Source organism: Crocodylus siamensis, chromosome 11 (genome assembly GCF_052110815.1).
Source record: "Crocodylus siamensis isolate JL-2025a chromosome 11, ASM5211081v1, whole genome shotgun sequence".
In the NCBI taxonomy this organism is placed as follows: domain Eukaryota; kingdom Metazoa; phylum Chordata; order Crocodylia; family Crocodylidae; genus Crocodylus; species Crocodylus siamensis.
In genome coordinates, this window is record NC_143405.1 from 6,577,356 (window position 1) to 6,591,217 (window position 13,862).

A 13,862-nucleotide genomic window follows, 5' to 3' on the forward strand; every position below is an offset into this window, starting at 1 on the left:
CTCATTTCAAAACCAGTGAAAGTCTTCAAGCAAGCAAGATCTGATTGCTAAAATGAATGGGGTGTTTTTTCAGAAAAATATCTTAACGAAGGCAAATTTGACATCAAAAGAAAATTCATTTTCTCTGAAAGCTTCAAAAATGAATGTCTTCAATGTTTGTTTTTTTAATTTTGAAAAAAATGTCATTTTACTAAGTAGCATTCCTTTAATTTTTCCTATTCTTCAAAAGAGGGGAGGGAAGGAAGGAAGGAAGGAATGAGTTTGGCTTATGAAAATCACATTACGTTTAAAGTTGAAAATTTGACAATTAAAATGGTTAGGTTTGAAAATGGTCTAAAAATCGAATTTCAACCACAAGGAATGGCCTTCTCTGTTGCGGGGAGGCAGGGAAAGGTTTTGATTGGCAATGTTCAGCTAGTGCTATCCACCTTCCTGCAACGGCCAGTGACACCAGATTCATGCCAACGTTTCCAAAATGAGAAGCAGGCCTGGGAATCTCCCTCCTGATTTATGCTGGTGTGAGTAAAGGCAAATCTGGCCAGTATATTTTAGCTAGGTTAGCTGCCTTTGCAGTCTTGTCTAAGCTTTTTCTGCTGCCTTATTGCCACCGCCGAGAGCTTCTGACCAAGTGCTGCATGCTTTGTTTTATCTTTCTTTGTTAGCTTTTATGGCATGGCGGGGTTTTCATTTCCTTTTTAATTCTTGTTCCTCTGCTTCTCTGTGTTTCTCTCTGACCTCTTTGCAGCTTCCTGTGCTTCCTACAACTTTTCTTTTCTCAGTCCTCAGGGCCTCAACTTTTCTTCTCAGAATTCCTCTACTCCTTTCTGGTCAGGTATACAGCTTCTTCCGTTCATGAGCCAAAAGCACCATCTACCGGCCATCTCTGCAGTCGCAGAGTCTCTGCCGGCCGTTTGATGTGACACAAAAGTCTCCTGCTTGAAAGCCTTCAATCGCAGGACCCCTGCCTAAAACCCCTTGCTGTCCCTTCTAATCTCCACTGACATACCCGCATCCCCTTGGGGTACAAGCGGGGGGTGGGGGGGGTGGAAGGATAACCAGGGAAACATTAAAATATGGAGAGAGGGGAGAGAAAAAGATGCAAATCTAATACATTGGGATCTGACTGCGTGCTTCAAGCGTGACCGGATTTCCCTGTGTGTCTCTGAGAACGGACATTGCCATCTCACCATCGTAAAGCCCTGCTTTTCCTTGCTGCAATTATAGAAGGGTTACATTTCCAGTAGTTTTGAACTCTGGTGTTATCAGCATTGCTGTGCAGCATTTTAATCAGCGCTGCTGCAGAGAGCCCAAGAGGTCAACAACTGCTTTGCTGACGTCATACTATTTAGAAAGCGGGGTGGTGTCTTTATCACTAAACCCTGCTGGCTCGCATGTGCTACGAATAAGCAGCCTCCTTTTCTGGTTTGCCCAGAAATGTGTTAAAAGATGAGATGCAAAAATGCGCTTTAAGAAACAAATTGGGCCCCAACTCTTTGTCTTTTAGCTTTGGGCCTTTTCTTCGTTTTGGACAGCAAAAATTAAAGCCGGGCTCCTGAGTGCTGCAAACTCCCCAAGAACAAAAAAAGTGTAAAAGATGCTGTTGGTACTGGATTTTTTTAAAAGGTGGAGGCATTTTTATTGGGTTTTTTGTCAGGTTAAAAATAGTCCTTTCTTGTCACCCTGATTTGGGGCTTCATTGTGCTGAGCTCTGTATGTCCTTTTACAAAGCAATTCTTCCCCCCGCTAAAATTTGCTGGAAATGCCAGCTGCTGATGAAAGAGTTCAAAGCTTTCATAATTCACACTCCACTCTCTAGCCTGGCACCCTGAATAGGAAGAATGAGCCTCGCAGTAATTGTATTTTCTGTGTATTAATCATCTCTGTTGCCATCCTCATTTCCTTCTATCCTGAGAGCTGGAGACCTGGGCAAAGCTTTCTTCACCCAATGCCAGTTCAACCTGGGTTTGCAGAAACCTCTGGAAATGTATTAAGGTCAGCTAGAAGGTCCTCAGACTCGAGGACTGTTTGATAGAAACCAAATGTAAGCACGTTTGTAGATCTCCAGAAAGGACCCTTCTCTCCTTCTTTATTTGCCTGCAGCATGCATCTCATGACAAGGAGAAAGCACCATCGCAAAAGTCACATCCCTTCATGCCATTAAATCCCCACTTCCCTCTGCCAGCACACAGGATCCAGGTGCGACTCCTCACCTTTTTGACCCATCTGACCTCTGCTCCTCTGTGCCAAAGGAAACCACCCTCCTTCTTCCTAGCCACCGAGGACTCCACCTGGTGCTGCCACCAGATATCGATTCAGTTCCCAGCCCCAGAGACAATTTTAGCCATGAATGTTGCTTGCATGTTAGAAAGCATTGACCAGCTCCTGCTCATTCTTAGCACCCCAGATCCCCAACTCGCTGCCCCACTCACTGGATTAAAATTGGGGGCTCCTCTGATATCATAGAGCCTCTCAAACCTCATGCTTGGGAACATACATTTATAACCAGCTAGGATTAGGAAGAGCTTTCTCCTTGCCAGGAGACTGTCGCACAGATGGACCCTATTCCACAGCCCAAGAACCTGGGGCCCTTTTCCCAAGACCACCATCCCAGCCACTATCAAGCTAAGTAATTGGCCTTGTATCCCAATGCCCAGGTATTGCTGAGCGTGCTTCGAAAGAATCAATCTGATTCCCAATTCTGAGGGATCTTAAATATAAACTCCTTTCCAAAATCTCCCTTTGGAGCAGTCCATTGGGCACTTGGAGCAGTAACCTTCCCCTCCCCACAGATACGATGGGAATAACATTGAAATATATGTTTTTGTTGGTTTGTTTCCTTTGTTCCTATAAAACCTTGACTTTTATCCTGCTTCCCATTGAGCTGGCTCTCAACCCAACCACCTTCAGCAGTACTCAAGGAGAAGGTAATAGCCCCTAATAGATAGTCCCCTTCCCGGCCATCTAGTGACTAATGGAGCAGTACAGCTGATCAGGACTTGTTAAGAGATCAATGAGATGTTGATAATGGAAAACCCAACATTGGAAATCTCCTACAGCCCTGTGATTCCCTTACAAATGTGACTGAAGAATTAAAATGGAGCTGCCCTGATACTGGATTTACTTTCTCAGGCCACAGAGCTGATTTTCTGCCCTGGTCTTGAAGTGGAAAAGAGGATTCTGGTGAAAACCCAGGTTGAACCTAGTGTAGCTTTGCCCAGGCTTCAGTTGACCTTTCACAGCTGTGCCAGCTTCTAATCCCCTTTCCTCGTCCACCCACAGTGTTCACACCTCGTGTCATAGGGACGGCAGTAGCGCGGTACAACTTTGCAGCGCGGGACATGCGGGAGCTCTCCTTGCGAGAGGGTGACGTGGTGAAAATCTACAGCAGGATAGGCGGGGACCAGGGATGGTGGAAGGGAGAAACAAATGGAAGAGTAAGTGGCAGAGAGTTGATTTTTGCATGTTCAGTGTCACCACTTTACTTGTTTCCCAGCATGCAATGGGGTCAGATGCTAGCTAACAGGGCTGGTTAAAAGTGCCCAGGTTTCAATTTTTGGATGGGATCTGAAAACAAGGGGAGGGGAGGTGTTAACATATCTTCCCTTATTCTTTTCTAGAGATCTTTACCAATGATTCTTGACATCAGCCCTGGGAAGCAGATGAGGAAATAACCTTTCCCTATCTGTAAAATGGGGGTTAAGCCGGGACAGATCATTGACATGACTTGCCAGTGGTTGCAATGTGTATGAATGACAGACCTATAACTGCTTAGCTCCCAACTCTCGTGCTGACTTGATCCCTCTGTACCAGATTGCCTTGTCATGTCCTGAAACATGAAGCCCACCTTCAACCTAGTGAGAGAGAGTGGCATGTATTGGTTCAAGATGAGTGAAGAGGCCAAGATTTAGAGAGAACATTTCTCTTGGAAAGCAAGGCGCTCCACCAGCTTGCTTCCATTCACTCTGCTCTGCCCTGACACCCCAGGTGTGCCACCTTCTGGTTGCCCTGGCCTGGCATTGTATGGGCATTCCCACAAGGACAGCCTCAAAGGGCTATCCCTGGCAGTGACATTTATGTGAAAAAACGAGTCAGGCAGAGGGAGGACTTTATGGCCCGTTTCACAAGCACAGCAGGTTTCAACATCTGCTCCCAGCATAGTGGGAATTTACCCAAGAATGGCTCTGGATGGCCAGGCTCAGTGGTGTGTACCGTAGCGGTGGGGACAACTCCACAGTCCATTGACAGTAATCACATTGATGCTTTGTCTCTCAATGGTGCCTTCCACTGGGCTGTGCAGACAACACCGAGCGTATCCAAAAGGGAGGGAAGTTTGTTAGCCTCTTCTCCCCCTTTTGCTAGTCAGAGAAGATGCAGAAGGCTAGCAGACACTGCAAAGGCACTGCCGGGAAGGCTGTTCAAGCAAAGCCCCCTGGTGAGGACACAGCTTGTACTGGCAAAGGACAGGCTTGCACTGGTATAATCTCCAAACAACTCTTGCTGGCAGATGTTGTGTCTACACACTGGGTTTGCTGGAGTAGTTAGATCTGTTAAGGCTGCAGGCAGAGGTGCACCAATACATTGGTCCTGTATTGGATCAGCACCAATATAAGGAAAATCGACAGTATCAACCAGCAGCTTTTTTTGACTGATGGGGCCGATAAATGCCCCGTGCATGAGTGCAGCATGCAGGCAGCCAGAAGCGCGGCCCAGCAGGCTGGAGAGCAGCCGGGTCTGGCGGTAAGTCTTGTGAGGGAAGGGACATGGGGGGCACAGATAGAGGCCCCCACAGTGAGGGAGGGAGTGGAGCTAGGGTTGGGTCAGGTGCTGCACAGCTGGGGTGGGGTGCGGGACGGAGCCACAAACCGCTTTTCCGGGGGACGTGGGGAGGGGTGGGGCGGATCCCACTGCTGTGTGCACCGTGGGAGGACTTGGGGGGCATGTGCCCCCAGATGTGCATGTGGAGCAGGGTGGGCTGCTGCTGCGGACTGGAGCTGGAATGGCCCCGGGACTTTCCTGGCAGGGGCTGAGCCATGCTGTGTTCAGGGTGGGTGGGGGCAGTGCTGGGAGGTGGGGTTGGAGGGGGCTACGGCAAATTTTGGGGTGGCTGCAGCCTTGCCCCCCTCCCAGCACTGCCACCATCTGCCCCAAGTGCAGCCTGGCCCAACCCCCTGCTGGGAAGAGCCTGGCACCGCCCCAGCAGCTTACCCCCCATGTCCTCCTGGGGTGTGCACAGCAGTGGTAGCCACCCCTCTCCCCATGCCCCTGGACAAGCCGTTTGCAGCTCCATCCTGCGCCGTCCTGGCTGGGCAGCACCTGCCCCAGCCACAGTCCCACTCCCTCCCTCACCACAAGGGCCTCAATCTGCCCCAACCACCATCCCTGCCCTCCCCCCGCCCCTTCCCCCACAACAGACTTACCAGTTGGACCCGCCTATCGACTATTGGATCGATATCAGCTGATATGGCCCCTTAAAAATCGGCCGTCGGTATCGGCCCCAAAAATCTCTATTGGTGCACCGCTAGCTGCAGGGGCTTTTACCATCCTGCTTCTCGCCCACATTGCTACACCAGCAGAAATGTTATAGCATAGACCTAGCCTGAAGCACAAAATGGATAAATGACTTGTTCCAGTCATGCAGCCAGTAGCATAGCTGGGGGGAAAAATAGCCTTGGTGTCCAGATGCCCTGTTCCCCACCACGATGATGAGAGTGTGTCGACATCCCCCCTGCTGTATTGGAGAGCTGACACAAAGGAAGCGTGGGGGCCTCCACTGTGCATGGGTGGGTCTTTTGCACGTCCACACCCAAGCGGCCCCTTCTGCTTATCTTCCCCTTTCTGTTGCAGATCGGTTGGTTTCCTTCAACCTATGTGGAGGAGGAGGGAGTGCAATGAGTCCCAGGTCTCTGACAAAAGACGCCCAGAAAAAGCCGCTGCAGACTGTGCACAGTTGTCCCAGCACCCAGGGCTCCGAGTGACATGCAATCAGAAATCTTCCAGTATTACCAACAGCCACCCTATTATGAATTCTTCTGCAATCGGTCCTCTGTACAGTGTGTGTGCGTGTGTGCGTCGGGGGGTGCCACTGGCTTCTGGTCCTTGGTTGGGTTACTTGTATATAAGATTTATAGTCTGTCAGGTGTTTATGTGACAGCAGAAGTGACCTGGGAAAGTCGCTCTCAACAGCCTAGACCAAGCACCGAGAGGCTCAATGCAGCTGTGGCCAGAGACGTTGTCCAAGCCTGTCTTATCAAGGATGTTTCAGAAGCCACCGTGGTGGTGGCCAGGAGGATGGGACAGGGTGGCTCCTAGACTGATGCTGGGAGTCATGGGGGAATGCTTTCAGCAGAGGCTGAGAGGGAGCGAACTGACACCCCTTGCTGCTTGAATGGACTCCGCTGGATAGTGGTTTCTCTGGGCAGATTGGCGCATGTCACAGCAGAGCCCATTAACTCTGCTGGCGATGGGAGGAGGTGGGGGGGGATGAAGGCACCGCAACCTGCTGCAAGGAGACTGCTCTCATTTGATGCCTGTCTGGATCTAGAGAAGGAGTTTTTTTTTAACAGATAATGATGAGTCTGAAGCCAAACAACAGAGCTGGGCACACCTACCTGTTAGCAGAGACCCCCTTATTTTGTATCACATGCCCTTTCTCTTAAGGCTAACTTTGGTCCCAGTAACCTCACTCAGGGCAGAGGAGAGACGGTCCTTTGTGGTGACGGCCACATCTGGATCAGGAGGTCTGGTCGCATTGCAGGGCTGCGAATGTGCCTTCCCCAGGAAGAGTTTTTGCAAATCATGAGTGACATGAGGGACGGCACATGTGATAATAGATACAAATGTGCATCATCTGCTCCAGCGTGTCCGCCGCTCTCATAGCCTACCTACCTTTCCTGTTCCTAACAAGGATATATGTAAGCCACTCCACCAAACTAACGGCCTGTTCTTGCAGCCATTATGGCTCATTGAGCTCAATGGGGCCTACTTAGTAGGTGAGGGCTGTAAAACCAACTCCCAAGTTGCACAAAGCTGATGTTAAACAGTCTCTCCTTTGGCCACCTTTTGGCATTACATACTTTCCCACCTCCCAGCTGTTCATTGCTGTGAGTAAGGGAGAATGTGTCTCCCTTTCATGTTGTCTCTCTCTCATTGCTTTTGTGCCCTGAATGTTGTTCAACCCCTCCCTTGCTTTCCACGTGGCGACCCTTTTCAGCTGGAAGGGGGATGGTTGAGTGGAGTCCGCTGCAAGTGACTTCTGCCCTTTGCTCCCCGGACAGAACGTGCACGCAAAGTGCACTCATGCAAAACCACCAACAAGAAGCAAACCCCAGGGATGTCATTTGAAGTGCCCTTTTGCGTGTTTGCTTCCTTTCCTTCAAGGTGTTCAGCAGCCCCATACCTTGTAACTTTGCTGCTGAGCTCTGTGTCTCTGGGCAAGATTCCTCTGTCATCAGCACTGGCGTAAATCCAGAAAAGCTGCCTGCATGAGATTTATGCAAGACCTATGTTGCTCTCCTACAGTCCACCGCTGAAGTCCTGCCTGTCGTGACAGAAGAGTATAGAGATCTTACCTAGCTGTTTTGCAAGTGCTCCGAGTATTACCTGGGGAAGAACAGCAGAAGTTGTGCTGCCAAATTGGGATGGAAAAGCCATCAGGAGCATTCTGTGATCTTGGCAAGGAGGAAAACCAAATTAACTTTGAAAATAAGGTTGCTGTTGGTTTGGCACAATAGTCTGGCCTCTTGTTTCTACTCGATCTTTGGGTTTTCATTCTTCTCCTGCATTGGGTCATGGACTTAGCTTGGTCACCAGTTGCTCAGTACTCCTTGTGCCAAAGCTGCCAGTGAACCTCTCACATTGCACTGTATGGGTTAGAAAATATTTCCCAATTGAACTGTGCCCCTGCTATAACAGACTCATTCAGATGCCTGCTGCCCAAATGCCACCATCCATGGACCCCTGCCACCAGGCGGGCATTATCATTTACAGGCAACCAAGTGCCCGGTCACTGTATGCATCTTGCTCTGCGGAGTGAGGACCAGGAGCAAGCGGTTCGATGGCATTTCCAGTGGTTTTATGAAGGTCATTCCTTGGTGCTAACCTATTCCAGTCCAGCTCAGTTTATTTGAGTGTTAATTGTTTGCCAGTCCTGTACCTTTGCCTTTCATCATCTCAGCCTACCAATATTGAAAGGAGATGTGGCAGCACTTTGGAGAGGGGAAGCTGTAAAGGAGACTCAGGGAAGTTAAGTGCTCAGCTCTTACTGAATATCAATGAAAGAGCATTGAATTTCAGTGCGAGTTGGCCATCCATTTCCATGAAGCACCGTTGACATTTCCAGCCTACAGGCCACACATTTCTAAGCTGACTAACAAGTCTGGGGGCCCCACTTGAGACCTAATTTTTTCCCCAAAAGTGCTAAGCAGCAGCCCTTGAGAAAGGAAAACCCCTTCTAGACATGGAAGGGTGGGTCCCCAGCAATGCAGAGTCATTTTTGCAAATGCAGGCCTCTCTGATCCTGTGCAATTGTGAGCAGACCCCATTCTCTAATAGCCACAAAGAAAATGGTCCAGAAAGAAGAAAACCCAAGGGGATGCATTTATGCCTTGGATGTTTCCTGAGCCTTTAGGTGACCCCAGTGACTGTTATTTCACATGCGAAGAATCATGTTGTGAGGGAACAGGGAAGGTGAACCCCTCTCAAAAACCATACGCCCTTCTATCACCGGGATCAGAAGAGCACTCTTTGTACTGTGCAGCACGTCGGGTCTCTATCCGCTCCCAAGTAATGCGGTTCATGCATGCTCTGCCTGCGACCAAGTGACACCCCTTACTCTTGCCCAGCACAAGATCAGTCATTCCTCAGAACAGTCTCTCGTGTTTACTGTTGTAAGAAACTTGTTAAAAAGAATTTTTTTTTTGTTTGTAATTATTCAGCCAATCGCCACGATATATATCTGTGAATAAGAAGGGAAAATGTTTTTTATGATGGTGAGAAAATTGTATATATATTTTAGTTCATCGCGAAACATTCGGAATTGTAACGGAATACAGTGGAAAATAATATGTAAATTCCTTGATTTTTTTTTTTTTTTTCCTTTGCACTAACTGGGATAGGAGGGGCGGGGAGAGGGGATCTAAAAGATAAAAGGGTTGTTTATGGAATAGTTTATAGCGGGGAATTTGGAAGTCATTTGGAGTAGCTTGTTAATGCTGGAATAGAAACCTTAGCTGCTACTTAGAAACCCTTTTGCATGTGGTTTTTCCAGATCTTTTTAAGTTACAGTACATCAAAGTAAATTCCACAACAAAAATAAATGTAATTTTCTTGATACATTTTTTTTCCCCAATCATGGTTTTTACTGCTAATAAACATGCATTCTTTTCTGCCTAAGAGGATCCGTTTCACCTTGGACTTTGTTTCTCAACTCCTTTTGTTGGTTCAAGTGCTTTGGAAATGTGTTACCAACTGGATTGGGCTCCTCGCCCAGTTGCTCTCGTATCGTGTCTTCACGGGGTGCCAATGCCAGTGTCTTCAGAAGATGATACAGCAGTTCCCAGTGAAATAACCTGCCTACAAGGAAATTGTTCTTGACCCCAATCAGTTCAAAGTTGGCTTATGTCGTGAAATGTGAGAGTTCATACCTCTTCCACATGTTTTACTTTATGTTCTTGCTCAAATGCTGGATGTTCCTGTTCTCCCATGAAGCAACCAGTCCTTTTTTTCACAGCCTGCTGTGCTGTGACAGCCAACTTTTTCCTTCTTACCCATCTATGAACAGTTTGTATTTTCTTTGTGAATTCAGAAAGCGGGTGCATCATCAGTGACATCACGCCTTCCCCTTTTGAATCTCTGTCTAAGCAGTCCCCTTGGTTCGACCAGTCCCACGCATGGCATGTCCCCTCGCAGGTAATTTTGCATTGCCAGTGCGCAGATAGGGCATTTGTTTGTATGTGAGACATGTTCTAGCGTTGCCCGGTCTTTGCTGAAATCCCACTCGGACCCCGCATAATGGCATTCCCCGTCCCTGCAAACAATATCAAATATGCACCCCTCTGAAGTGCATATATTAATCTTAAATCATTCTGGAAAATAATATCCCTGTTGCTTTGTTGGGTCCTCTGACCTGCAACAGCTGTTGAACTACCGACTTGTATGAGCAGGGAGCGTTTGCTGGGCAGCAGAATACAAGTCGGTGGCGTGTCCCTGTGTTAAGTCATGAAATGCGATGCAGGACTAGCGTATAAAGGCTCGACACAACGACTTGTTCAATGAATGATGCACAGGCTTTATTTTTACTACAAGCATTCCCTGTTCAATGAGCCTAAAGCAAAGCAAAGCCCAGCAGATTTAGTTGTAAAAGCGATGCTCTCTCACCGATGCAGGCAAAGAGGTGGTCTCCGTCTTGTTTGCATGGATGTGTTCACCAGAAGAGCAGCTGGGCGCAGCAGCCGTTCTTGTCTGAACGATTTCTCATTCTCGAAGCGTGGCTTGTTAGCTCTTTTGTTCATCTTGTATACCCTTTAGCTCCAGGTTTTCAAAGCTTTTTTGTAACCAAGTAAAAGAAAAGCCCAAGCAATAAACAGGAAGGTCCTGTTTTCAACTGTTCGTTCTTTATTATCGGAAAGGCCCAATTTTGCCTGAATTGCCTTATTCAGTAACAGGAGGTTATCAATCTCTCCTGAGTTGGAACATATCAGGAAATAGATGAACGACCGGGAGAAACACAAAGCCTTTCTAAAGAGTTGTCCTTGGAAGATCAAGGGAACCACTGAGGCAAAACGAGAGTAAATCGGGCGGAGACGCTTATCAAAGCCCAGATGGAGAATGTCTCTTCCTGCACATAAACACAAGTTATTGAAAAGAAATAGTTACCAATTAATCAAGGGTAGACATTTCACACAGTTACATACCAGACACACAGGAGTCTGCTTAAAATCATCATAAATATAGCAGGAGAAGCTGGAAGTGATGCCTCGTTATTTTTTATCCAAAGGTCCAGCCATGAAGTTGCATCCTCTTGCACTATGAAGTTGTCGATATTCTAACTTTGGTGAGTGGATCCACCTGAGCTTGAGTTTCACAGTCATCACTTGCTGCCAAATTTTTGTAGGGGTGGGGGCATTGCAAAAGATGCTTTGCAGGCAGATAGGGGTCAACCCTACTTTCAGGTTTGCTTTGAGGGATCCTTCTAGCTGCCTTCGCTGGCTCCACAGCTATTGTCACCCTGTTCTGTGGACCGGCCTGGCCAGCTGGGCACTAAATGCAGGCCCTACAGCTCCGTCACTCGCTCAGGATCTTGGCGCTCTCCCTTACAACATGGAATCCGCGATCCCCTTGAGCTGATTCTGGGATTCCTGCAATGCCAGCTTATAATGCACAAACCAAGCAAGAAGTGCAGTGCACCCCTAGGCAAGGAGAAGACACTGCCCATGCTCCATCCCTGACGACCTGCATCCTCAACACTCAACCAGACTCAAGCCGGACTGTGGGAAACAGATGTTTTCCCATAGAAACTTGTTGCCAGAAGTAAGTAATGCCCTTATCCTGGAAGCACGCACAGGTAAGCACTAAACCTGCTTTGCAGTCTAAGCTTTCCTGCAGGGGTATCTTCAGTCGTAAACTCCTTGAACACCCCTCCATCCCCCAGCCTTGGCTTCTCAGTAGCAGTGAAGCCATGCTATGCTCCTGGGAAGCATTCAGAGGGGACGGCGCTAGGACGGTGCAAGTACCTACCTTAATAGGATGGCTCCATTTTTAGGCAATGTGCTGGGGGTTATGTAAGAGTGGAGGTGGGAGGTAAAGGGTGGAGTAGGAGCAGTTTTACCCACGTAGGTTGGCTTCAGTGGACTTCATAGAAGTTTTTGAATGGGGAGAAGGAAGAAATCTGACTTGTTGGGAGCTTCTGATGGATGGAACAGAAAGGACCCCTCACTTTTCACAGCCAGAGCTGCGGATACTAGGCACCGGAGCCTGTTTATCCAGCTTGGTGGTTATAAGCGAGACAAGGTGGGAGCAATAGCAACTTCCAGCTTGACCAGAACAAGCCCAGGCCCCTGTTCCTGGGCATGGTGGTGCCTCAACTAACAAGCTGGTTAGGGCTGTCTCCTAGTTGGCCTGTGATCAGCAAACAGTGGGTCCCACTTCAAGGCAAAGCGAGCCCTCTCTGCAGCACAGCTGGAACAGCCACCGGCTCTGGTTGCTGAGTAAGTTCCTCCCTCTGCCTCAAACACGCCCCGCACATCTCTTCTCCACTCAGCGACCGGCGTGCAGCCACCTCCCCCTCTCCTCTGTCTTAGCAGGCAAGAGTGTAAAGCACAATGAACTCATGCAAGCGATGCAGGCCGACCATGAATGCAAGGAAAGGTTGCTGACTGGACCTGCACAGCTGAGAGGGACGGGGGCCTGGGAAATCATTGCACTGCAACCGTGCCGCACCTGGGCACTCTGGAGACCCATACTGGGCCAGCCCCTGCAGAAGCACTTCCATCGCTCCTAGCCAGCGATCTCAAAGCAGTGTGCAGCGGTGGGAGAATATTGCAAACCCTGTTTTAGAGATGGGGAAACTGAGGCACTGACAAGGGGAGTAGCTGGCCAAAGCACCTGAGTCTCCTGAGGATCCGAGGCGCTGTTGGAGGCTGCTTGAGCTCTGCCTTTTTTAGGCCTGGATCAGGCTAGCCCAGTGCACTGGGACAGAGAGACAGACGCTCCAGCTCTGGCTGTGGTCGTGCTGCCATGCATTTCCAGCCTCGTGCATCTTACAATGAGCTGCAGTTTTGTATCATGCTCAACTATTTTCGATGTCTGCTTTAGCCATATGGTTTGGCATGACCTAGAAAACTCCCTGCCCCTCTTTTACAAATTCTTTCCTTCTCTGATTTACTGGCTAGTTTTATGTAAAAATAAATGAATTCGCTTAGCCCCTGTCTACACTGGACTGATTGCCAGCAATTACCTGTTATTTTTCCCACCCAGGGTACCTCCTTTAAGCACATTGGTGCGAGAGCAAGAAAACGCGCTCCTGTGGCAACTAGATTGGCTCTGAACTAAATGAGCATCTTTAGCTGCTATAACACATACCTTGGGTTGTATGGTCTTCCACAGGCAGTCACCTCTAAACCCAGTGTGGGGCAGGTTATACTCTGCTACTCCAATTAATCTCTAGATATCAATATATTTAGCAAATGGAAACCCTAGAAGAATAACGGAGCAGGGGAGTGGGATGGTTCTGCGGATCAACCCGAGCCTTGTACGTTATTATGTGCATCGAGCCCTGGATCATTTTTTGGCTGGCGTCCCCCCTGTGAATGCATCTCCATTGCTACACAGGCTTCCCTCTCAGTGGCTGGCTAGCAAGATATAGGGTCTCCTATAAGTTATTGTATATTGTGTCTCGTTTTTGAAGAAGGGACCAGAATCGGTCCTCGCTGGGCCGTTCTACACACAACTAGTGACAAACCCCCTTTGGTCGGGGGGATGCTGAACAAAAAGGAAGATCTAGATATCTATGAAATGCACCAGTTGCGGGGGGTGGACTCCCATCTTTCGACTTTTCAGCTCGGGCTCACTTCCAGTTAAAAACTCAGCTCTGATCGCACTTTAATTTCACTCTGCTAAAATGTCCAGGGCCCGAGGGGTAATTTAACAGCAGGAAAACTGCATTGAAGGTTCCAGTGCGACTCTCATTTCTTGTATTCCCTTTATGGCAACAACAGATGGCAGGGAGCTGAATAACTCAAATAGCTCTGGGCAAGCCTGGGGGTGCTACGTTGGCCTCCTAACCTGGAAAAGCTCCGGGTTCAGTTCCCGTCTGGGCTCTCTGGTGTACATTGTGGTGTGATCAAAAGGAGTAATTTTAACAGGCA

The 13,862-nt window shown here is 48.5% G+C and overlaps 1 protein-coding gene across 3 annotated transcripts in view; it reads left to right on the forward strand.

Annotated features, from left to right (window-relative positions):
- Nucleotides 1-9,390, forward strand: part of VAV2 (vav guanine nucleotide exchange factor 2) — a 270,523-nt gene extending 261,133 nt beyond the window's left edge. Inside the window, exons 26-28 of one of the 3 annotated variants that reach the window (XM_090022197.1) lie at nt 746-832; nt 3,280-3,434; nt 5,845-9,390. In XM_090022197.1, coding sequence (XP_089878323.1) covers nt 746-832; nt 3,280-3,434; nt 5,845-5,892 — 290 coding nt within the window. In that variant the 3' untranslated portion in view covers nt 5,893-9,390. The remainder of the gene's footprint in view (nt 1-745; nt 833-3,279; nt 3,435-5,844) is intronic. The other 2 variants (XM_090022194.1, XM_090022195.1) reach the window with 2 other exon arrangements.
- Nucleotides 9,391-13,862: the final 4,472 nt, after the last annotated feature.